General features: G+C 50.4%; 1 protein-coding gene across 4 annotated transcripts in view; it reads left to right on the plus strand.

The window, feature by feature from the left end:
• The window catches only part of EXOC6B (exocyst complex component 6B), a 285,301-nt gene that overhangs the window by 164,438 nt on the left and 97,543 nt on the right, over nt 1-23,320 (plus strand). For all 4 annotated transcript variants that reach the window (XM_050321037.1, XM_050321038.1, XM_050321039.1 and 1 more), the window contains 10 exons: nt 7,880-7,963; nt 8,061-8,107; nt 10,612-10,732; nt 13,240-13,311; nt 13,658-13,755; nt 14,234-14,339; nt 15,432-15,541; nt 20,568-20,679; nt 22,014-22,148; nt 23,119-23,298. In XM_050321037.1, coding sequence (XP_050176994.1) covers nt 7,880-7,963; nt 8,061-8,107; nt 10,612-10,732; nt 13,240-13,311; nt 13,658-13,755; nt 14,234-14,339; nt 15,432-15,541; nt 20,568-20,679; nt 22,014-22,148; nt 23,119-23,298 — 1,065 coding nt within the window. The remainder of the gene's footprint in view (nt 1-7,879; nt 7,964-8,060; nt 8,108-10,611; nt 10,733-13,239; nt 13,312-13,657; nt 13,756-14,233; nt 14,340-15,431; nt 15,542-20,567; nt 20,680-22,013; nt 22,149-23,118; nt 23,299-23,320) is intronic.

The raw sequence follows: 23,320 nt of genomic DNA on the forward strand, positions 1-23,320 counted from the left end.
GGGGCAGAGGAGGGGCAGGACTGAGCTCTGCTCTGGGGGGACCAGGGACAGCCCCCAGGGAATGGCTGGAGCTGTGCCAGGGCAGGCTCAGGGTGGATCTCAGCAGAAGGTTCTTCCCCCAGAGGGTGGTTGGCACTGCCCAGGCTGCCCAGGGCAGTGGGCACAGCCCCAAGGCTGCCAGAGCTCCAGGAGGGTTGGGATGATCCTCTGGGGCACAGGGGGGACTCTTGGGGCTGAGCCTGTGCAGGGCTGAGGGTTGGACTGGATGATCCCTGTGTGTCCCTTCCAACTCAGAATATTCCAGGGTTCTGTGGTGATCAGAGGGGCTGCTCCAGAGGCTGCAGAGCCTGCAGAGCTCCGAGGGAGAGACTGAGGGAGAGACTCCAGAGCTGCTCTTCCCTCTCTCTTCCCCCCACGCACTTCTGTGCTTCCCTTTATCTCTTTGTTTTCGGTATCGAGGGGGTGTTTACAGTCAACAAGCAGTTCCACAGAGCTGCAGCCTCCTTTTTGATCCCCGAGCACCTGCGTGTGCATCCATGGGATGATATTTGGGAATATTTACGCGTTTCAAGTCGAGCATCTGCTCAGGAGTCGGACTTCTTTGTGCTTCATTAGTGGCTACTGGTGTTGTTCTCTTATCTTGAGAGATCTTCGGGGCATGTTGAACTCATTTTCTTGGCAGTTTTCTCTTGGCTACATGAGGTCCTGGTGGTTTGTTTAAGCTCTGGAAAACCTGCCTGAGCTCCAGGAGCATTTGGACAACGCTCCCAGGCACAGGGTGGGATTCTTGGGGTGTCCTGGGCAGGGCAGTGGGTTGGACTGGGTGATCCTCACGGGTCCCTTCCTGCTCAGCACAGTCTGGCACTCTGTGACAATCATGTCTTGAAAACCCCTGTTTGTTTCAGCCAGTTTGGGGGTAAAAAACACGATGGTTTGGAGGATTTTAAAGCTTCTGTGCTGCTTTTGACGAGGTCTGGCCCATCCAAACCGCTGTTCTCGAGCTGTCAGAGCAGGGGTTTGGCCCCGTGGGGCCGTTTTGGGGCATGTCCATGAAACTCTGGGGTTATGAGAGGGGAGCAGAGGTGGGATCCAGGTTGGATGGAGTGACTTTTTGGCACTGACACAACACCAAGTGTTGTTTGGCACTTGGAGGCAAATGAAAATGAAACACTGGAAGAGGGGGCCGCTTGAGCCAGGTGAGGGTGACACAGCCCAGGGCTCTGCTCCTGACAAGGGGGGCAGGAATAAACTGTTCCTTGCTGGAATGAGACTGGGATCAGCTGAACTGTGGCTAAAAACCCTACCTGAAGTGGGACTTCTGGCCCCAGGTCTGAATTTTCCTTCTCCCAGAGGGTGGCTGGTGGGAAGTGGCTGCTGACCAGGGCGTTTGGAGCCCAGGCTGGGAGATAAACCCTCTGAAAAATGCCCAAGGGCTTCAAAATCTCTGTGCAGGTTGTTTGTAAGGAGTGTCCTCCCAGGCTGGGAGGTGGGATGGGGACAGGGCCATCAGGGTGGGAAGGGACCTCGGGAGATCTCAAGTCCAACCTCCTGCCTGGAGCTGTGAGATCAGAGCAGCTTTCTCAGGGCTTTACCCAGTTTTTTTCTTGAGAGCTTCCAAGGATGGAGATTCCAGCAAACCTCTGGGGGCTCTTTCTGCTGCCTGACTGGTCTAGCTGTGGAAAAACCTGCTGTCTACCATCTTTATCCACAGAGGGGCTCCCAAAGCTGTGGTGCCCACCCTGTGTCGCTGCAAGGAGTTCAGGGCTTTCCATGTGGGATATTTGGTGTTTGTCCTTCTTGGATTCCACCATGTCCATGCTGGTGGTTCCTCCAGCCTGCCAGGACCTCTCCACATGTTACCCTGTTGAGTTTCCCCCTGGTTTGGGGGCATCTGCAAAGTGGGTGAGACCTTGTCGTTGCTCCTCAGGGTCGTTGGTGAAGGTGCCGAGCGAGGCAGGTCCCAAAATTCCTCCTGCTGTTGCTTCTACTTGTTATGGGAATCCATTAAAGCTTTAAGTGTTGCCCAAGGCCAGGTTGGACGGGGCTTGGAGCAACCAGGGCTAGTGGAAGGTGTCCCTGCCCATGGCAGGGGGTGGGACTGGTTGGTCTTTAAGGTCCCCTTCCAACCCAAACCGTTCCAGGATTCCATGTAGTGCTAATGGGTTAATAAATCCAGAGGTGCAGTGGGTTTGAGACTCTCCTGGAGAAGAAATTAAAGCCAAATTCATCTGTCTTTGCTTGAATCAGAGTCTCAGAGATGTGACTGAGGTGCTCTGTGGATCAGGGGGCACAAAAACCTTCTCCAGGGGATGTAAAATTGGGCTGTTCAAGTAAATTTGGGCTATTTCTGCATCTTCTCTGCAAGTGTTTCACTGGTGTCAAAACACCTGCAACAAACTAAGCCCAACTTGGGTTTTTCAGGGGAGGATCTGCCCAAAATATATTATCATAGCACACCCCCCTCCTTCCTGCCAGGGTAAGGATGTTTTGATGTCAGAACTCACTGATTTTAAGGTGCCAGACTGGCGATGTTGTTGCAAGTCCGAGGGGTTTGAGGTGGCTGAGGCAGGAGCATCCCGTGGGAATCGTGGATTCCTGATGTTGTGAACAGCAAACCACGGGAGCAAATCACGGTATGAAGCACACAAGGTGCATTTCTGCAGGAGTTCAGTCATCCAAAATACTGCTGTTTACATGCCCTGGATCCCCCAAAGTCCCATTTTACGGGGCCCTTTAATCATTTCTGGGGGCCAAGAGCACAATAAAAATTAAAGCCTGTTTTTTTTTTTCCCCCTGTGTCATCCCAGCTCGATTCGCTTTCACCTCTTGAATTCTGAAACATTTTGGGGTTTGGTTTGTTTTGTTTTCAGCTGCTGTTTTTTCTTTCTCGGGTTCCTCTCCTGTTTTCCCTTCCCTGGTGTTCATCCACACTCTTAATTAACCATCCTCTCCTTGCCAGCTCTGTGAACTCCCAGCTAATTGAGGGAGGAAAGTTGTGCCCCGTCATTTTAAAACTATGAGACATCAGGGAGGTTTTTTTTTTCTCCTGGACTGGGGATTGCAGTAAAGGGGCAGTTTTGGAAGTGGAGCTTTGGATTCTTCAGCTCCCTCCGAGGGATTGAGGACAAGGTGAAATCCTAAAGGATTGAGAATTGGGTGAAACACGTTAAAACTGAGGAGATGAATGGGAAAAGCAGCTCCTTCTCCTCTCCCCAAACCTCAATTTTATGGAATCATTTTGGTTGGAAAAGCCCTTTAAGATCGAGCCCAGCCATCCCCCAGCACTGCCAAGGCTGCCACTAAATCGTGTCCCCAGGTGCCACATCCACTTTAAATCCCTCCAGAGATGAGGAAGGGCTGGAAAACCCTTTCCATGGAGAATTTCCTCCAAATATCCAACCTCAATCTCCCTTGGGCCCAACTTGAGGTTGTTTCCTCTTGTCCTGTCCCTTGGGCTGTGGGAGAAGAACAGAATTAAAATAAAAATAAAAATAAAATAAAAATAAAAATAAATATAAATATAAATGTAAATATAAATATAAATATAAATATAAATTCAGAGGAGTAATTTCTAAAACACTTGGGTCCCATGGCCTGTTCTGGACATTTTTTTGGTGTGGTTGATGTGTTTGTTGGGTTTTTGGGAGGTTTTATGCAGAGGAGAAGAGCAGTAAAATGTAGGAGACAGAGGACTAATGGATTGTCTGAAGACCTGAGAAGCTGAATGGTCTTAAACAGATCGAATGTGGGAAAGTGGGTGGTCTGAGCTCGAACTGCCACCAAGAGGAAGAAATATTTTCCATTTTTAGGATAATGTAATATCCTGAGCAATGAAAGTATCTGAGGAGACGATGGAGGAATGGATTTAAGAGAAAAGGATGAAAGTGTGAGCCTGAAATGTGGGAATATGGTCAAGAGAGATGTTCTGAGGAGGAGTTTTTTGTTGGAGGAAGCTCTCCTGAGAGAGCCCCTGATTCCTGGGACAGCCACAAAAGGCTCAAGAAGGAAAACACTTGGAGCAGGGCATGGGGAGGAAGATGGTTTTGGTCACATTGGCAGATCTCTGAGCCATAAATTTGAGGGAAACTAAAATGTGAATAGGATTTTATGATTTTTTGGGGGTGTGGTGTCAGAGGTCTTTGCTGTTCCTTCTCTTTGCTCCTGCTCCTCCTGTCTGTGGAAAACACTTTTTGCTCTGAAACTCCAATCCAACCTAATTTCAGTTTGCAGGGAATGTGATGATGAAGTTGCTGCAGATGCTTCATCTTCCTCAAAGCCAAAAAATAGTGACAGAAACCTGGACTGGGGTTTGTCCCGGTGGTGAAGGAGGTGAATGGTGGGGTTGGGGATTTTGGTTCTTGGAGCCAGGCTGGGAGAGCTGGGGGGGTTCCCCTGGAGAAGAGAAGGCTCCAGGGAGACCTGAGAGCCCCTGGCAGGGCCTGAAGGGGCTCCAGGAGAGCTGGAGAGGGACTGGGGACAAGACATGGAGGGACAGCACACAGGGAATGGTCTTTTAAGTCCCTTTCAACCCAAACCCTTCCATGATTCCATGCAATGGAGAAGCTTTTAATGATGTGGGATGACTTCTTGTCCTTTCTTCCCTGAGGAATCCGTGGTGAGGGGGAGCTGAACAGGCAGAATTCCAGCTGAACTGTCTGGCTTTGGTGCAGTCTTAGCAGAAATCTCCAAAATCTGGTCTTTAAAGGTCTGGTTGGTTTCTGAGCTGTTCTCCAAATTTCCAGTAAGTCCTTGAGGTCACCACAAAATATTAGGGAAGTGGCAAGTTCTGCTTGTTCAGTAGCAGGGAATAATTACTCCTCAAATTCCATGGGATGATAAAACCCACCGTGGTGGTCTCATGTGAGCCACCAACCACTGTCAGCCAGGTGGCTCAACCTCCTGTGCTCCTGCCTTGGATGGTTACAAAGTTAATTTAATAAAGAAATAGAGGAAAAAAAAACCACCTTCAGGTTTGAATTTGTACTCCAGATTAATCAATTGGTTAATTAGCTCCAGTTGATTGAGTAGCTTCACTCCAGGATCTCAGTGATGCTGCCAGGGGTGAGTTGATGAGGGTGGAGATGATCAGGGTTTTTTTTGTGTAGGTTTTGGGAGATGAGGCACAGCTGAATTTAATAAAATCTTTGATTTGGTTCCTTTAAGGGTGGGGTGGGAGAGAGGACCCAGTTCCCAGGCCTGGGAGAGGAGCTTTGAGGGAGGTCAGAGCTCCCTGCTTGTAAGTCCTCCTGAATTTATTACCTGGCTTAATAACTTACTATGTCACTTTAGTTTTATCCCTGAGCTTGATAAAATTTGTGATAATCCTCCTTGTGCTGGGTCTAACCTCTTGGATCCCCCATTTCTGGCTTGTGATCCTTCCCTTTGCTCAGGGAAACACCTTTGGAGAGCATGGAGGAGACACAGGACAGGGAGACTCTGGTTCCCAGATATTTCTAAAATCTTCCTTAAAATATCCGGTTACTTGCAGGTTCAAGTTGATTCTTAAACCCAGTCAGAGGAGAAAAGCTGGGCTTTGCACCCAATCCAGGTTTGTCCCTTGCCAGGCTGTTGGCACCACTGCTGGATGTGCCCAGTGTGGATCAGGAGCTGCTCATCCCGTGCCCCCTGGAGCAAAAATGAGCATTCAGAGACAAACCCCACTTTATCTCTGCAGTGCAGGGTGGCAAGGAGGTGTTTTTGGGGTGGGTTTTAGCACCCCTGGGAAGGGCAGAAGCGAGTGGGAGAGCTCTGGGGCTCCTCAGCAAGCCTGGATTCCTCTCCAGCCTGGAGCTGCAGCTCGGAGAAAGACAAGGAGCAACTCAGGCTATGGCTCCTCGAGGCTTCCTTGCAGACATTTCATAAGACCCTGGCAGCTGAGGGCATCCTGAGGCAGCCTGGTTGTATAATGCCAGGACAGCTGGAGAATCATTAAATTACCATCAGGTTGCCTTTTCATTAATTTATTTCCTGGTGTAGGGCAGGTTGACAGCTGGTGCCTCGCTCAGGTGATATTTGTTGTTGCGTGTTGTTTGTTTTGTGAATTCTAAATGAGATTTCTCTCTCTCTCTCTTTTTTTTTTCCCCCCTCCTTTGGCTCCCAAGAGTTCAAAGGAAGCCGTTGTCCCCTCTCTGAAGTGTTTAGAATCCAATTTCAGACTGAAAACAGCGCGGGTGTGGAGAGGTGGGGGGATGGAACAGGCAGGGATGAAACATCCAGGATTTCCACAGCCTGTGGGATTGGCCTCTGAGGAGCCTCCTGGCTGTGGGGTGGGATCCTGGGTGGGATCCTCACACGGAACCCGGATGGTAAAACAAATCCACCCCAGTGGTGGTTTGTTTTACCATCAGGGTGGGGGTGGGTGACACCCGTGGGGTGTTCAGCTTTTGGGATAACCAGCTGTGCTCTGGGGGCTCAGACCCACAGGTGAGGTGAGAGAAAATGAGATGGGAGTTGTAGTTTTCCTGAATGTATCGATGGGGGTCATAAACTGCTGTAACCCCACACAGGCACCTTCTCCTGGAATTCCTTGGGTTGGGGGACCTTAAAGCTCATCCCAGTGCCACCCCCTGCCATGGGCAGGGACACCTTCCACTAGCACAGGGTGCTCCAGCCTGGCCTTGGACACTTCCAGGGATCCAGGGGCAGCCACAGCTTCTCTGCCCAACCTGTGCCAGGGCCTCCCCACCCTCCCAGCCAGGAATTCCTTCCCAATATCCCATCTCCATGTACCAAGGACTGGGCAAGTGTTCAAAACTGGTCACCTCCTGTAAGGGAACATCACAGACTGGTTTGGGTTGGAAGGGACCTTAAAGCCCATCCATTGCCACCCCCTACCATGGGCAGGGTCACCTTCCACCCTCCCAGGTTGCTCCAAGCCCCGTCCAACCTGGCCTGGAATTCCCTGATGTTTGTGGCTTTGCATCCCTCTTGTCCCATGAATCTCTTTGTGCTCTTTGTCCCTGTTTTCTTTTTGCTGACAGAGGAATTGGCTGTTTCATTCCCCCCCTGGTTAAATCAGTGTGATGTTTGTCCATGTTATGGTCCAGAGAGAATCTGGTTGTATCCCTCTAATCCCACACCTCCAGGTGACACTGGGAATCGGATACAGAGAGAGCTCATGAGATACTCTCAGAACTGAACTGTTGGGTTGTGACTTGATGTTTGGAGCAAAACTCTTTGTCCTCTGCTCTTTGAGTTGAATTTTGCAGGAAAATGCTGGAGCAATGTGAGGTTTGATATTAAATCCAGTATAATGTATGTAATTTATATAATATATGCAATTTATATTGTACCAGCCATGGTGTGTCCCAACCCCAGGGCAGGGATTGTCCCTCTGTGCTGGCACTGCTAAGGCACTTCCAGCCCTGGGGGCAGTTCTGGGACCCTCAGACAGGAGGGACATGGAGGGGCTGGAGCGTGTGCAGGGAAGGGAACGGAGCTGGGAAGGGGCTGGAGCAGCAGGAGGGGCTGAGGGAGCTGGGGGGGCTCAGCCTGGAGAAAAGGAGGCTCAGGGGGGACCTTCTGGCTCTGCAACTCCCTGACAGGAGGGGGGAGCCAGGGGGGATCGGGCTCTGCTCCCAGGGAACAGGGACAGGAGGAGAGGGAACGGCCTTAAATTGCACCAGAAGAGGTTTAAGGTGGATATTGGGGAAAATTCCTTCCTGGAAAGGGCTGTCCATCCCTGGCACAGCTGCCCAGGGCAGTGGTGGAGTCCCCATCCCTGGAGGGATTTTTGGGGACAGGGGTCAGTGCTGGGGATGGTTGGACTCGATGATCCTGGAGGGCTTTCCCAACCTGAACAATGAGTGATTTTATATTTCAAGCCACCTCTGGGTTGAGATCATTTACATTCCCTGAACGAACCTTTTCTCTCTTCCAGGGTGCCCGAGAAACCTTCGAGAGCTACTACAGGAAGCAGAGGAGAAAACAAGCCCGGCTGGTCCTGCAGCCTCCCTCCAACATGGTACCTGCATCCCTGCTCCCTGGGGCATCCCAAAAATCCCCCTGGCTCTTGGGCCACCTGGGATTTAATCTTTTTTCCCCCTTTCTCTTTGCTGCAGCACGAAACCTTGGACGGCTACAGGAAGTATTTTAATCAAATTGTAGGGTAGGTGTGCTTTTTATATCCCCCAAACAAGGGTGTCCTGGGCCCTTGGGGAGCCCCAAAAAAAACACCGGGAGAGGAGGGAATGTTGCTATTTTTGGTGGTCCTTTAGGCCAAAAGAGGCAAATGAAAGGTGGGTTGTGCTTTTTACAGCACCCACGGGTCACCAGTGGGAGCGTGGAGGGAGCTGCCGGCTCTCGTGGCAGCCAGGGGATTTCTGGGAATCTGAGGATAAACAATCCCTGTGGACCCTGCTTGCCCCACTGGTGAGGGGAACAGGCCCTGTGCCTGAATTATCCTTGGATATTTAATGAGGAGGTGATTCTCAATCCCCTGTTCTTTACTATCACTCAAATTTGACAAGAATCTTCCAAACCCATCCCAACTCTCACAGGAGACTCCCAAAGACTTTTGATCTATCAAACCCAGGGGGCAATTCACCTCATGATAATAATTTCAATATCTATTCCCAGCAAAAAAAAAAAAAAGGGCATTTTTCCTTGTAGCTAAATAATTTTTCCCTGCAGTTAAAGTATTTTCCCTGTACTTAAAGCATTTTTCCCTGCAATTGGAGCGTTTTCCCTGCAGATAAATTACTTTCCCCCTTCAGTTGCAACACTTCTCCTTGTACTTTAAAACATTTTCCCTGTATTTAAAGCATTTTTCCCTGTCCTTAAAGCATTGTTCCCTGCAGTTAAAGCATTTCTTCCTGCAGATAAAGCATTTTCCCTGTAATTTAAACATTTTCCCTACAGTTGGAGCATTTTTCCATGTAGATAACCCATTTTCCCTGTACTTAAAAGCATTTTTCCCTGCAATTGGAGCATTTTCCCTGCAGATAAATAATTTTTTCCCTTCAGTTAGAACACTTTTCCTTGTACTTTGAATCATTTAAACATTAACAGATAAAACATTTTTCCATTAAATTGGAGCATTTTTCCCTGCAATTGGAGCATTTTCCTTGCATTTAAAGCGTTTTTTCCTGAATTTAAAGCATTTTTCCTGTATTTAAAGCATTTCCCCCTGCAATTAGAACATTTTTTGCTGTACTGAAAACATTTTTCCCTGCAGTTGAGCAACTTCCTTGTATTTAAAGCTTTTTCCCCTGTATTTAAAGCTTTTTCCCCTGTATTTAAAGCTTTTTTCCCCTGTATTTAAAGCTTTTTCCCTGTATTTAAAGCTTTTTCCCTGTATTTAAAGCTTTTTTCCTGCATTTAAAACGTTTTCCCCTGAACTTAAAATCATTTTTCCCCATGGTTAGAGCATTTTTCCCTACAGGTAAATCATTTTCCCTGTAGATAAAACATTTTCCCCTGCAGTTTAAGCATTCTCCCTGCACTTTAAGTATTTTTCCTAGTAGATAAAACATTTTCCCCTGTAATTAAAACATTTTTTCCTTTCAGTTAATGCATTTTCCCCTGTAGATAAAGCATTTTTCCTGCAATTGGAGCATTTCCCCTGCAGTTAAATAATTTTTCTCTGCAGTTAAAGCATTTTATCTGCAGTTAGAACATCTTTCCCTGCACTTAAAACACTTTTCCCTCCAGTTGAAACATTTTTCCTGCAATAGAGCATTTTCCCCTGCAGTTACAACATTTTTCCCTGCAATTGGAACACTTTCCCCTGCAGTTAAATAATTTTTCCCTGCATTTCAATAACGTTTCCTTCCATTTAAATCCTTTTCCTGCATTTAAATAATTTTTGCCTGTATTTAAGTCACTTTCCCCTGCATTTAAATAACCTTTCCCTGCAGTTACAACATTTTTCCCTGCTCTTAAATAATTTTTCCCTGCATTTAAATAATGTTTCCTTGCATTTAAATCATTTTCCCTGCATTTAAATAAATTTTTACCTGTATCTAAATAACTTTCCCCTGCATTTAAATAATTTTTCCCTGCAGTTATGACATTTTTCCCTGCAGTTACAACATTTTCCCTGCAATTGGAGCATTTTTCCCTGCATTCAAATAACGTTTCCTTGCATTTAAATCCTTTTCCCTGCATTTACATAATTTTTTTACCTGTATTTAAGTCACTTTCCCCTGCACTTAAATAATTTTTCCCTGCACTTAAATAATTTTTCCCTGCACATAAAACATTTTCCCTGAAATTGGAGCCTTTTTCCCTGCATTTAAATCATTTTTCCCTTCAGATAAACCATTTTCCCAGCAGTTGGAGCGTTTTTCCCTGCCCTTAATGCACTTTTTGCTGAGTTTACCCAGCGGCTCCAGTGGGAGTAACAAGCTGGAGAACCTGGAGAAGGGCAGTTCTCCCTTTTTACCTCCCCCAGAGCGACATTCCCAGGATTTTAACTCCCTGTCCAACACCAAAACCCCCTTTGGAGTTAAAAAAAGGGAAATAAAATGTCTGGTGCTGCCAAAATTCCACCCGGACACCTCCAATTCTCCAGCTCCGGGCGCTCCCATCCCACGGATCCATTCCCGGGGGGCTCAGGGATCTCTCCAGAGCCAGGCTGTGAATGCAGGGCTGTTGTCCCCTCTCTGCCAGGTTCTTTGTGGTGGAGGATCACATCCTGCACACCACTCAGGGCTTGGTCAATCGCGCCTACCTGGATGAGCTGTGGGAAATGGCCTTGTCCAAAACCATCGCCGCCCTCCGGACACACTCGGTGAGTGGAAGCCTGGGATGCCTCAGCCCTTCCTTGGCTATGACCTGTCATGCTTTAAGATTGACTTTTAAAAATTATTCTGTATTTTCCCTTCCTTATTTTCCCAATGAGCGTTTTAAGAACAACACAAAGGCACGCAGCTCATTCCCGTTCCCATTCCCGGGCTCTTTTCCCCTCTGGATTCACTTCATTTCCCTACAGAACTCGGTGTTTTGAAGCAGCAAGCAGTGTGGGTTTATGTTCTCCTCGTTATGTCACTGATGGTTTTTGAGAAGCACCAGCTGAGGGAGTTGATTTTTCCCCCCAAAAAATGGGGAGGGGAAAGCATCTCCTTGGCACATTCCTCAGGAGGGGAAGAAGAGGGACAGACCCTCTTGGACCAGGGACAGCCCCAAGGGAATGGCTGGAGCTGTGCCAGGGCAGGCTCAGGGTGGATCTCAGCAGAAGGTTCTTCCCCCAGAGGGTGGTTGGCACTGCCCAGGCTGCCCAGGGCAGTGGGCACAGCCCCAAGGCTGCCAGAGCTGCAGGAGGGTTGGGATGATCCTCTGGGGCACAGGGTGGGACTCTTGGGGATGGGCCTGTGCAGGGCTGAGGGTTGGACTTGGATGATCCCTGTGGGTCTTTTCCAACTCAGCACATTCTGTGATTATTGAGTTTCCACGAGTCTGTTTTTAAATTGTTGGGCCCTTTTCTCCAGGAAATACAAAGTGTTGAGGCCCTGGTGCCTCCCAGCTCCCTGGGGCTGGCACAGCAGGGGCTGCCAGTGCTGGGGGTGCAGATCTGCATCTGATGGGGTGTCCTGGGAACGTGGTAGGAAACCCTAAAATTCCTGTGTGGAGACACAAAAAGCTGCTGGTTCTGAACCACACCGAGTCCTGCAGGAATGTGCTCATGACTTCAAGCTTGACAGGTGGGGATAATCCATGGGGTGACAGGACACAGGGAATGGCTTCCCAGTTCCAGAGGGCAGGGATAGATGGGATATTGGAAGGAATTCCTGGCTGGGAGGGTGGGCAGGCCCTGGCACAGGTTGGGCAGAGAAGCTGTGGCTGCTCCTGGATCCCTGGAAGTGTCCAAGGCCAGGTTGGAGCAACCTGGGCTAATGGGAGGTGTCCCTGCCCATGGCAGGGGGTGGAACAAGATGTTCTGGAAGGTCCCTTCCAACACAACCCATTCCATGACTCTTCTCTGGCCCTGGAGCTCGTTGGGCTGAGGGACCACAGGAGCTTCCCGGCATTCCCTGGTTCCATCACAGCACTTGTGTTGCCTGGAAAGCTGCCTCCTTCCACTGAAGGAACACTCCTGTGTTCCAAAACACCCCACTGGGTTGTAAACCTGTGTTTGTTTGCCTTTAAAGTGGGATTTTCTCCGAGGTGGGAGCGGGAGGGGGCTCTTCATTTCCCCCGGCTGTGTTGCCCTCACAAGTTGTTTCAAGTGATGCCAAACTTGCTGCGTGAAGTGGCTGCCAGGACAGGGCTTTGCAGTAGTCAGGGAGCATTCCATGGTTTCCCAGCACCACCCTTGTGGTCATCACCCTTTTCCCTGGGCACAGCTCACCCTCAGGCTCCCACACACCCCAGTGCCCTCCATCCCGTACTGGGACCCGAGGGGAGGTCTCACCTTGGGGAAGTTGTTTCAGTTCTTCCAATTCAACCAAATTTATGCCTGGATTTTCTTCCTCACTGCAGACAGGGACATCTTCTATCACTTCTGAGAGCTTCAGGGCGTTATCTTTCCTTCTGACTCTCTTTTTTTTTTTGGACACTGAGCTGGAAAACGTGTGTCTTCCAGCCTTTCCCATTGATTAATGGAGTTGTTCCTCCTGGAGTTTCCAGTGAGCTTTAAATCTGTTCCCTTCAAATCTGCTTCTCTTTCCAGCTCGTGATCCCTGATTCTATATTTGGGCAAAATCTGTCTGAAACTTTGCCTCTTTCAGCACGGGGAGTTTTTGTGTGTCCAGAGCGAGCACGTGGGGTGGCTCTGGGGGGACACCAGCGCTGTCACTGCGCTCAGTCGTGTCTTTGGGGCTTTGAGCAGCGCCCTGACCTACAATAAATCCTTGTGTTGGAGTTCTGACCGTTCATTTGTTGAAATCCAAGCGTTTTCCCCTCGGCCCGAGCCGCTGATGCTTCATTACCATCAGACACAACACGGTAAATATTGCAGGAGGAGCTGCTGTCGTCCTGCTCTGACAGTGTGTTGATTTGTTTCGTCTCCTCTCGCTCTCCCAGCAGCTCCTGGGGAATCTTAGAGACACTTCAGGTATCTCTGGAGCACCCAAAGCCCTTGTGCATCGTGGAGAGCCTGGGGAGCGGCGCTGGGAGGGGAGATACCCTTATCAGTCCCCCTTCCCTGGCACTGGGTGACATTGCTGAGGGATAAAAGCAGCTGATCGTGAGGCTCTGCCCTTATTATCGCCCCAGAGATAACACAGGGGGGCTGAGGGCAGGATTTTTTTCCGTGCTGTGCAGTTAAAGCCGTGTTTTAATTTCTCCCCTTCTTTGCAGTCCTACTGCTCCGACCCCAGCCTGGTGTTAGACCTGAAGAACCTCATCGTCCTCTTTGCTGACACACTCCAGGTACACAGCGGGTGGGGACCGCTCTTCAGCCCACTCCCTGCTCACAGGTGTGCCCACCAGAGGCTGAACAGCTGGTGGGGGCTGGCTGTGGTGGCCTGGCTTCTTTTTTGGGATTGGATCGTGGCACTTGATGGGGAACCTGCTTTGCCCACGGACCAAGCCTTTGACAGTCCTTGGTCCTACCCTTGGTAAATCAGCCCCTAAATCCCTCCACCAGCACCCTTCACCTCTGGGGTGGGGGTAGAGGAGGGTTTGCCCACCTGCTCTCTGTTAAATAGAGAAAATGATCTTCAACTGCCAGTTGATGGCTTTTCCCCCCTGAAGTGGCTCTCTTCCCTCATCCCAGGGCTATGGCTTCCCAGTGAACCAGCTCTTTGACATGCTGTTGGAGATCCAGGACCAGTACAGTGAAACCCTCCTGAAGAAATGGTCAGGAGTTTTCAGGTAAGAGGCTCTTCCAGCAGACCCAGGAGATGCCCCTCCTAGAGGTGTCTTGGCCCCTAAATAAAATCTTTTGAGGGTTTAATCAGAGAATCACCAAATGCTTTGGGCTGGAAGGGACCTTAAGGACCATCTTGTTCCTCCCCCTGCCACAGGCAGGGACACCTTCCACTAGCCCAGGTTGCTCCAAAACTCATCCAACCTGGCCTTGGACGCTTCCAGGGATGGGGAAAGCACCATAATTGCAAGTTCATGTTTTAATTTTGGGCAACAGCAAGATTCAGTAAGATCCTGGGCTTTTCCTGGAGCAGGGACAGCCAGTTGAAATAGAGTTGTGGGGACCCTGTGTGTGCTGAGATCGGTGCCGTAAATCTGTGCAGACCAAAGGCTTTGCATCCCAGAGGGACAGGGCTCTGGTTCCATAATGGAGCTCCCATGGACAGTCAGAACTTCCTTTCTAACTTTCCTTTCCTTTTCTTAGAAATATACTTGACTCAGACAACTACAGCCCCATCCCGGTGTCAAATGAAGAACTTTACAAGAAAATAGTTGGACAGTTCCCATTCCAGGACCCTGAACTTGAAAAGGTGAGCCTTGGAATGGGGAATGTGGCTGCTGGTGAAGGAGGATCCAATCCCTTTAGGAGGGGACGTGGAGAACTGCAAATGGAAGGATCAAAAATAACCCACACCCACCTCCCCAGACCACATAAACAGTAAAAAAGAAAGCAAGACCAGGGAACAGAGCAGATATCCCTTCCATGTGTTGCATTTCTCCAGGTGTGGATGAGAAAAACCTCGTTGATTTTTTGTTTCCATCTCAGGGTGTGCAATCAGCTGAACAGTCCTTGCAATGCACAGGAGATGAAAATATCCACTGGTATTTTTCCCATTTTATGAACAATATTCTTGACTTTTATATGTTTTAATCTCTTATTTAAGGAAAAAGAGCCCAACCAGGTGGTGTATCTTGGCTTTTCCACAAGTGCGTGCTCCCAAAACTGACCTGTATCCAAATCTGATGTAGCCAGTGCCCCCTAAATCCTGCTTGGCCTTCTGGCAACCAGGAAACTCCATCCCAGGGGAACTTCATTAGGAGTGGGAAGGGGTTTTGAGCCAGATTTCAGGAAGTGTTTGTCCTTCCCCCAAAATTAAGTCACGGGGTCCAGGGTCTTTCTGTGTCCCTGCACTTCCCACTGAGCGTGTGCTGTGGGGAGGGCTGGGTGGGAAATTTGGTGTAGGAAAACCTGTTTCCTGTTGGTTTTTGGTGTTTTAAGCAAATTCTCAGCTCTGGCAGCACCTGGGGAGAGGTGACCAAGCAAAACAACTCGTGCATGGCTGGGAGAGAAACGTCGGGCAGTTCTCCCAGAGGGTGTTTTGCCAGGAGGGATTTGGGATGGGGAATGAGGGGCCTGTTTTCTGCCTGCTCCCTCCGAGCTGCAGATTTCCTTCCAGCCTCCAAATCCCTCCTGCACCCAGGTACCACTGGTAAGGGGTTTTGTGGCCTTTCACTGGGCTGAAGTGTTTACAAACCCCCAAGAATTGCCTCGTTGTCTCCTTGCTGGAATTGGCTAAATCCCGGGATTGATCTGACTGCTCGGAGCGCGCTGCTGGAGAGCAGTCGTGTCTCCTGGGGGGTAGCTGCTCTTGCATGGGACTCTCTCCTGTGCTTTTTTACAGCAACCCTTTCCAAAGAAGTTCCCCTTCTCCGAGTTTGTGCCTAAAGTTTACAATCAGATCAAGGAATTCATCTACGCCTGCCTGAAGTTCTCGGAGGACCTTCACCTGAGGTAGGACCTTCACACCCGGTGTTGGTTGCGCTCAGAGAGCTCCAAGGTTTAAAAGAGAAGTTCTTTTCCTCGACCTTTCACGTTTTTCAGCTGTTTGGATAAACCCTGTCCAGGCTGGAGGGGGCTGGTGGTCTCCTTGGAGCGGCGGCGTCTTCAAAACTACCTCACGTAGGGAGGGAAGATCATGGGATGGTTTGGGTTGGAAAGGAGTTTAAAGATCATCCAGTTCACCCCCTTCCACTAGCCCAGGTTTCTCCAAGCCCTGTCCAACCTTGGCCTTGGACACTTCCAGGGAAGGCAGCCCAGGACAACCCCAGCTGTATAAAAACTGAGGGAGTTGTTTCCTCCAAAAATGTTTCTGGAGCTGTAGGAAATAAATGAACCCGGTTGTCTCAAGAAAGGTTGTGGTGCCCACTCCTCGTTGGGTCAGGGCCTCCTGGAACATCTCTGACCTCCCCCTTGGCCTCCCCAGGCTGTCCCTCAAGGAATGTGAATCCCATAATTCCATGGATGTGCTGTCAGGAAGGCTCTGGGGCTTTGGATGTTTTGTGTGTGAATGAGTTTCGGCTCCTGGTTTCGGGGGTTTGTTTTTCTTGCTTCTCGTGGGAGTTTACATACAAATAATGTGATTTTTTTGTTTTGTTTTGTTTTTTTGGTAAAGCCTGCAAAATATTCCGAGTGTTTACCCTCCTCTCTGCATCCCAAGGTGCTTTGATGCTGGTTTTACCCCTGTGTACGTGTGTGAGGTTGAAAACCAACTATATTGACCAGAAACTGCAAGTTGGTGCTTTTTTTTTTCTTGCACTCAGCGGCATTTTCAGCTGGGTAGAGGCAGAAAAACTGACAACAGGGGTTTTACTGGAAGCAGGGATCCTTCTTCCCTTCAATATTTTTACAGGAAGGAAGGATCCTTCTTCCCTTCCACGTGCAGAGCTGCACTAGCAAGAAGTGGGAGTTGCAGGGGGGGAGTTTCGTATCCTGGCCATGACCTGACGTGGAGCTGCTGCAGAGAGTCCAGAGGAGGCCCCGGAGATGCTGCCAGGGCTGGAGCCCCTCTGCTCTGGAGCCAGGCTGGGAGAGCTGGGGGGGTTCCCCTGGAGAAGAGAAGGCTCCAGGGAGACCTGAGAGCCCCTGGCAGGGCCTAAAGGGGCTCCAGGAGAGCTGGAGAGGGACTGGGGACAAGGCATGGAGGGACAGCACACAGGGAATGGCTTCCCACTGGAAAAGTGAAAATTTAAATGGGATATTGGGAAGGAATTGCTGGCTGGGAGGGTGGGGAGGCCCTGGAATAAGTTTCCCAGAGAAGCTGTGGCTGCCCCTGGATCCCTGGAAGTGTCCAAGGCCAGGCTGGAGCAACCTGTGCTAGTGGAAGATGTCCCTGCCCACGGCAGGAGTTTGGAACTGGTTCAGGTTTAAAATCCCTTCCAACCCAACCCATTCCATGATTGCCTCAGCACTGATGTGAAGCTGGGACAGCGCTCTGGGCCCTCACCAGACGTTTTGGTGCCCACCCAAGGCCCTGCAGGGTTTGAATTCTGTCCCTGCGAGCGAGGGACACCGATCTGGGGAGGCCCTTTCTCCCCCCGATTGGTTTTGTCAGGGAAGGGAAGGAAAACCATCCCTCTGGGTCCCTCCTCGGGGGGTCCCCTTGGACAGGGTATTAAAATTCCTTTCGACATTGGGCTTTTCCAGCCCCTTTCCGAGGAGCCTGGGGGATGGGAGCCCCCAGCGCTGCCTTTTCCAGCCAAACATTTGGAATATTTCTCTGAAAACCCCTGTTGACACTTTCTTCATTTCACCCTGACAGCTTGAATTAGGTTTTATTAGGGGGAGCTCGGCTACAAAGCCGGCAGCGAGTTTTCCTTTCTCCTGCCTTTCTTTTGCTTCCTTGGTTGTCATTTATGTCACACCCCGGAGTGAGCGGGGTCAGCCCCGTCAGTCACGGGGGGGCCTGGAGGTCACAGCTACTGCCACGGGATACAGGACATCAGCTGTCATTAACACAGACAGTTCCCTTCAAGATTCCGAGCTCTTTTCCCAAAGAGCAGAGCCCGGGTAGGAAAACAGAGCTTGGGGGTTTTTTTCCCCCCTAATTATTATTTTTTTTCCTAATATTTTTTTAAGCTACCTCCTTGTATTTGTTGGACGGGAGTATTCTCCTTTCTGATGGAAGTTATTTTGCTCTTCACGTGTTTGGAGAAAATTTGGAACTCTGTGTGGATTTATAGGACTTGGCTTTTTTTTTTTTTATATGGGCTACGTTAATTTAATTAGGAGAAAGAAAACCTCCTGTATAAATTCAGCAGTTTCCTCTTTGTTGCAAGTGTGTTTTGAGTTCATCGAGGTGTCTTTAAAAGTATCTGCTCGCTGGAAGGCTTCCTCTTTCTCCAGTGGCATTTCCCATTTGAAAGATAGGGAATATCTTTGGGAAACAGTGGGTGGAAGGGATGGGATGTGAGCTCTAATCTACCAAGATTTTTTTAATTGTTTGAGTTTGGGGTTTTTTTTTGGTTTTTTTTGCAAGCTAAACACCAATCCTGAAAGAACTCGGGATGCAAAGCACTGTGTGAAGTCATTAAAACTAAAATCATATAAAAATGAGAGGCTGGGAGAACTAAAATCTGGGAGGACCTTTGGAATTTGGTTGTGGGAGAGAGGAGGTGAATATAGCTGCTCCTGTGTTTGCTGGTGGGGTGGGAGTGCTGCAGCTACTCCTGGTTGTAGGCTGAGTGTGGAGAGTTGGGAACAACCTCAGCACTGCTCAATTCCCACCAGTTTGGAGCTGATCCATCAGATTTCCATCAGCTGTAAGTGGTGGGTGGGGAACACCCAACAACACTGTCCATATCTTTTAATTCTGTGTACTGAGAACAAATTGTGACCTGTGTGTGGGGCTGAGACCAATCCTCTGTGTCACAGTGGAGGAATCCTGGAATGCTTGGAGTGGGAAGGGACCTTAAAGACCATCCAGTTCCACGGGCAGGGACACCTTCCACTAGCCCAGGTTGCTCCAACCTGGCCTTGGACACTTCCAGGGATCCAGAGGCAGCCACAGCTTCTCTGCCCAACCTGTGCCAGGGCCTGGCCACCCTCCCAGCCAGGAATTCCTTCCCAATATCCCATCTAACTCACCCTCCTTTAGCTTAAGTCCATTCCCTTTGTCCTGTCCCTCCATTCCTTGCCCAAAGTCCCTCTCCAATCCCAAAAGGGCCTCAATGTTTGTACCAGGATTTAACTCTGTGTATTTTTTACTCCTTACACATTTTTTGTCACCCCCCTCTAAACACAGATCCAGCCCTTCCTGCTTCCCCACCCGCTTCCCAGCTCCCACCCCGCTCCAGCAGGAGCAGGAGCTTCCCTCCAGTGCCACAGGTCCCTTTGCATCACCCTTTTTGCTTTAAATCTCCCCAGGTGTCCTTTTTGCCATCCCTAGATCCAAACCACAGGGTTGGGTTTTGTTGCCCCTGCTGTGTTTAACCCTCGTGTTTGCTGGTGGAGTGGACTTGGAGATCTGGATTTTCCTGGGAGATGATGGACAGCCTGGGGGGAGTGTGGCATGGTGGGGTTTGGGGTCATCTTTTAACTTTTTTTTTAACTTGTCTCTAACTAAAACCTTATTTGAGGGGCCTTCCCATGGTATAGAGACCAGGGAAATCCATTTACTGGTTTCTTCTCCTCCCTCTACCTTTGATTTCTCTTCCATAATTTATAAACCCCAAATCCATCACCTTGGACACGTCAAAACCCTGGGAGAAGGAGCCAGGGGTGGGATAGCAGGAGGAAAATAAACTCCCTGGCATCAGTGATGATCTAAAGGAGACCCACACTAAGATTTTGGCTGCTGGCTTTGGATTGAAATGATCAGGAGCTGCTGGTCCCGCTCCGCTGTGTCCAACTGGGAAGCAGGCAGTGACCGGCCCCTGGAAACCATGCAGCTTGAAAAAGCCAACTTCCAAACATCAGGGAAAAGGAAATATTGGATGGGCCTGTTGGGGAGTGCAGTGTGGCAGAGGGGGGTTGTGCAGCTGAGCTTTTCCTTTGGAAAAGGCAGCAGGACGTGGATTGCTCGTGGAATTCCAGCTGTGACTTCGCCCAGGGATGCGGGTGGGCAGCAGTGTTTGCCTCTTCTCCTGGGAATGTGGCAGAATCATGGAATATTCAGGATGGGGAGGGACCCACAGAGTCCAACTCTGATGTGAATGGCCCAGTTTGAGGGATTTCAGTGCAATTCCCAGGCAGCAGCACAAGGAAGGGCTGGAATAACCTCAGGAATGGAGCTGAGTGAGTGATGCCGGAACATGGAAGGATGAGGAGCTCCAGGAGCTGCTGTGGGCACAGAATCCCTGTTGGAGGAGGCTCAGCCCTGCCCTCCTGAGCTTCAGGCCCTGCTGGAGCAGCACTTGGAGCAGATGCACTGAGCCAGCACTAAACAGGCACAGGAATTTGGGAAGTGGGAGCGGGACATGGGCTGGTAGCGCCCCCTCCCACCCCAGCAGGACCTCCACCAGTTTGGGTGGGTTTCCCAAATTTTCTTCAGAAAGGGGAGACACTGGAGGGGCACAAAGACAAACCCCGAATTCCAACGATGCTGAAGTTGACGACCACCTGGGAAAGGGCAGGAATGTGTGATTGGAGCTTCCAGTCTGATTCACCAAGGGCTGGAGCCAGGCTGGGAGAGCTGGGGGGGTTCCCCTGGAGAAGAGAAGGCTCCAGGGAGACCTGAGAGCCCCTGGCAGGGCCTAAAGGGGCTCCAGGAGAGCTGGAGAGGGACTGGGGACAAGGCCTGGAGGGACAGCACACAGGGAATGGCTTCCCACTGCCAGAGGGCAGGGTTAGATGGGATATTGGGAAGGAATTGCTGGCTGGGAGGGTGGGGAGGCCCTGGCACAGGTTGCCCAGAGAAGCTGTAAGTGTTGTGTGGATGATGATGGGGGAGGCAGGAGAGTGTTGGGAAGCAGGAGGATGAAGATGATTTTCTTTTCACAGAACACTTTGCAATCCTCTCTCGCAATTCCCCCTTTTCCAGCTCCACCGAGGTCGACGACATGATCCGGAAATCCACGAACCTGCTGCTGACCCGGACGCTGAGCAACTGTTTACAGAACGTCATCAAGAGGAAAAACGTGGGGCTGACAGAGGTAGGACGTGGGTTTGGGGTGGTTGGACAAGAGGGATTAGCCTCCAGCTGAAGGGGGGCAGGGTTAGATGGGATATTGGGAAGGAATTTCTGGCTGTGAGGGTGGGGAGGCCCTGGCCCAGGTTTGCCCAGAGAAGCTGTGGCTGCCCCTGTGTCCCAGAGGATCATCCCAACCCTCCTGGAGCTCTGGCAGCCTTGGGGCTGTGCCCACTGCCCTGGGGAGCCTGGGCAGTGCCAACCACCCTCTGGGGGAAGAACCTTCTGCTGAGATCCACCCTGAGCCTGCCCTGGCACAGCTCCAGCCATTCCCTGGGGCTGTCCCTGTCACGCAGAGCAGAGCTCAGTCCTGCCCCTCCTCTGCCCCTGCCCAGGCAGTTGGAACTGCAGGGAGGTCTCCCCTCAGTCTCCTCTTCTCTGACGTCCCACTGGGATTGGGATCACTGCTCACTTGGACCGTGCCAGCCGTGAGTTTCTTACCTGACTTTTCCTTTCTCCCAAAGAGAAGCCCCAGAGCTTCTCTGGGCACTCTGTTCCAGTTCTGCATCACCTTCCTGATGTCTCTCTTCCTTCCTGATAGCCACACTGAACCTCCCTGATGTGACCATCACCCTTCCCATGTCATCCAGCACCACCAAGAGTTGGGCTCTGTGATCTCTGTAGCGTCACTTCAGTGTTTCTGTGCCTAAACCCCTTAAATCACTGATTAATCCAACCTCATCCAGAGCTGTGGGTGTTTCAAAACCATTCCTGTAGAGGAGGTGGCTCCAGACGCCGCTCTAGCAATCCAATTATCATTTAACAACAGTTCCAAAGCAATTATAATTAATCCAGCGTTGTGATCCCTTCTGGGGCTGGAAGAGATCTGGTCACCACCAGCACCCTCCCAAAAGCCAAACCTGGTGGTTTCTTTGTTTGCCTTGGTGTGATGCTGCTGGGTGTCACTCCAGGGGTGGGTTATTTAGGGTTCACTGGCAGACAGAAGAGGATTTTTTTTGCCTTCTGAGTTGTCAGGGCAGTTTTTTTTTTGGGAGGCCTGTTGTGTTTGGGCACGGCTGACACGAGCCCGGAGTGACAGCTGAGCATAGGAAAGTCATTAGAAAATAATCATCTCCTGTGGTATTAGTGGCTGTCATGGGAAAGGCTTTCACCCCCAAATTACCTTTTATTAAAGTTTCTGCTGCTGGTAAAGGAGGAGCCACTTTGAGTCCGGAGCAAAGCTCGGTGTGTTTGCACAGCGCCAGCTTTTCACGCCAGCGTCCCTGGGATTGAACCCGGCACATCCCTGGCTTTGGGAAGCACCACGGTTGAACCCTTTTGTTCTTTTTACCTTTACAGCTTGTACAGATTATTATAAACACCACCCACCTGGAGAAATCCTGCAAGTTCCTCGAGGAATTCATCACCAACATCACCAACGTGCTTCCGGAAACCGTGCACACGACGAAGCTCTACGGGACCACCACCTTCAAGGTGAGGAATCCAGTGGCTCCTCCTCCAGGAGGGGCTGGTGCTGGGTGCTTGGAGAGGGTGGATTTGGAGTTTTAGGCAGCTGGGCTTAGCCAGAAGATGATTTGGTCGTATTTTGGGGAAGTTTGAACCATCAATTTTGGGTTTGTCCTTTGGGGCGTTGCTTCTGTCAAGGTCCTGAGAGTTTGTAGCCTTGACTTACAGCCCTGATTATCTAAAGGATAATAATAATAACAACAATAACAACCAAGCTTTAAACCAAAAGCCTGATGATTGATTTATTTTTAAAATGAGTTTTCATTTTGCTGTTTGAGTGCAGTGTGACCCATGCCTGGCCATGAATTCCTCACCCCAGGGGAGAACAGACTTCCAGAGTTCATATTTCTCTACCTTTCCACTCCTTTTAGCACTATTCCCTAAAAATCAAGTTTGACAGGAACTCCCAGACTTCCCAGCCTTTACATCTTGAAATCCTACCCCAGGAACGTTCACACAGATACCTCACATGGAATCCTAAGGCCGTGATGGGTCAAGTGTGGGGTGTTTGAATTGTGTCCCATGGGAACAGCAGGGAGTTTTTCGGGTGAGCTTTGCCCTTGGGATAACTCAGCAGGAGAGTAAGGTCTCCTGTCCTCAGGGAAGTCCATTCTGGCCTCACCCACCTCTTTGGCCTAAAGCTGAGTTTCCTGCCTTGTTTTGGCAGGGGTGGCCTCCTGCACCTCACACCTTTCGCTTGGGTGGGTCTCAACCCTTTCCCTCCATCCTCCACTGGATTTGTCCCAAGGTTGCATCAGAGGCAGAACCCACCTTGCCCTTGCCCACCACCAGCCTGGTGGCACCTGTCCCCACAGTGTGGCCTCCCTGAGGCTGCAGCAGCCCCGTGGGTGCTCCCTGAGCTCCGGGCTGTGCCACCCGTGGGTCTGAGGGTCTGGAGGTGTGGAGACCCCCACCCCACGTGTCGTGTCGCCCGCAGGACGCCCGGCACGCGGCCGAGGAGGAGATCTACACCAACCTGAACCAGAAGATCGACCAGTTCCTGCAGCTGGCAGACTACGACTGGATGGCCCCGGAGCCGGGGAGCAGGGCCAGCGACTACCTGGTGGATCTCATCGGCTTCCTGCGCAGCACCTTCGCCGTGTTCACCCACCTGCCGGTAAGGCACCGCCACCAACTCC

This window comes from Myiozetetes cayanensis, unplaced genomic scaffold, assembly GCF_022539395.1.
Source record: "Myiozetetes cayanensis isolate MyiCay16 unplaced genomic scaffold, myiCay2020 scf26, whole genome shotgun sequence".
Lineage (NCBI taxonomy): Eukaryota > Metazoa > Chordata > Aves > Passeriformes > Tyrannidae > Myiozetetes > Myiozetetes cayanensis.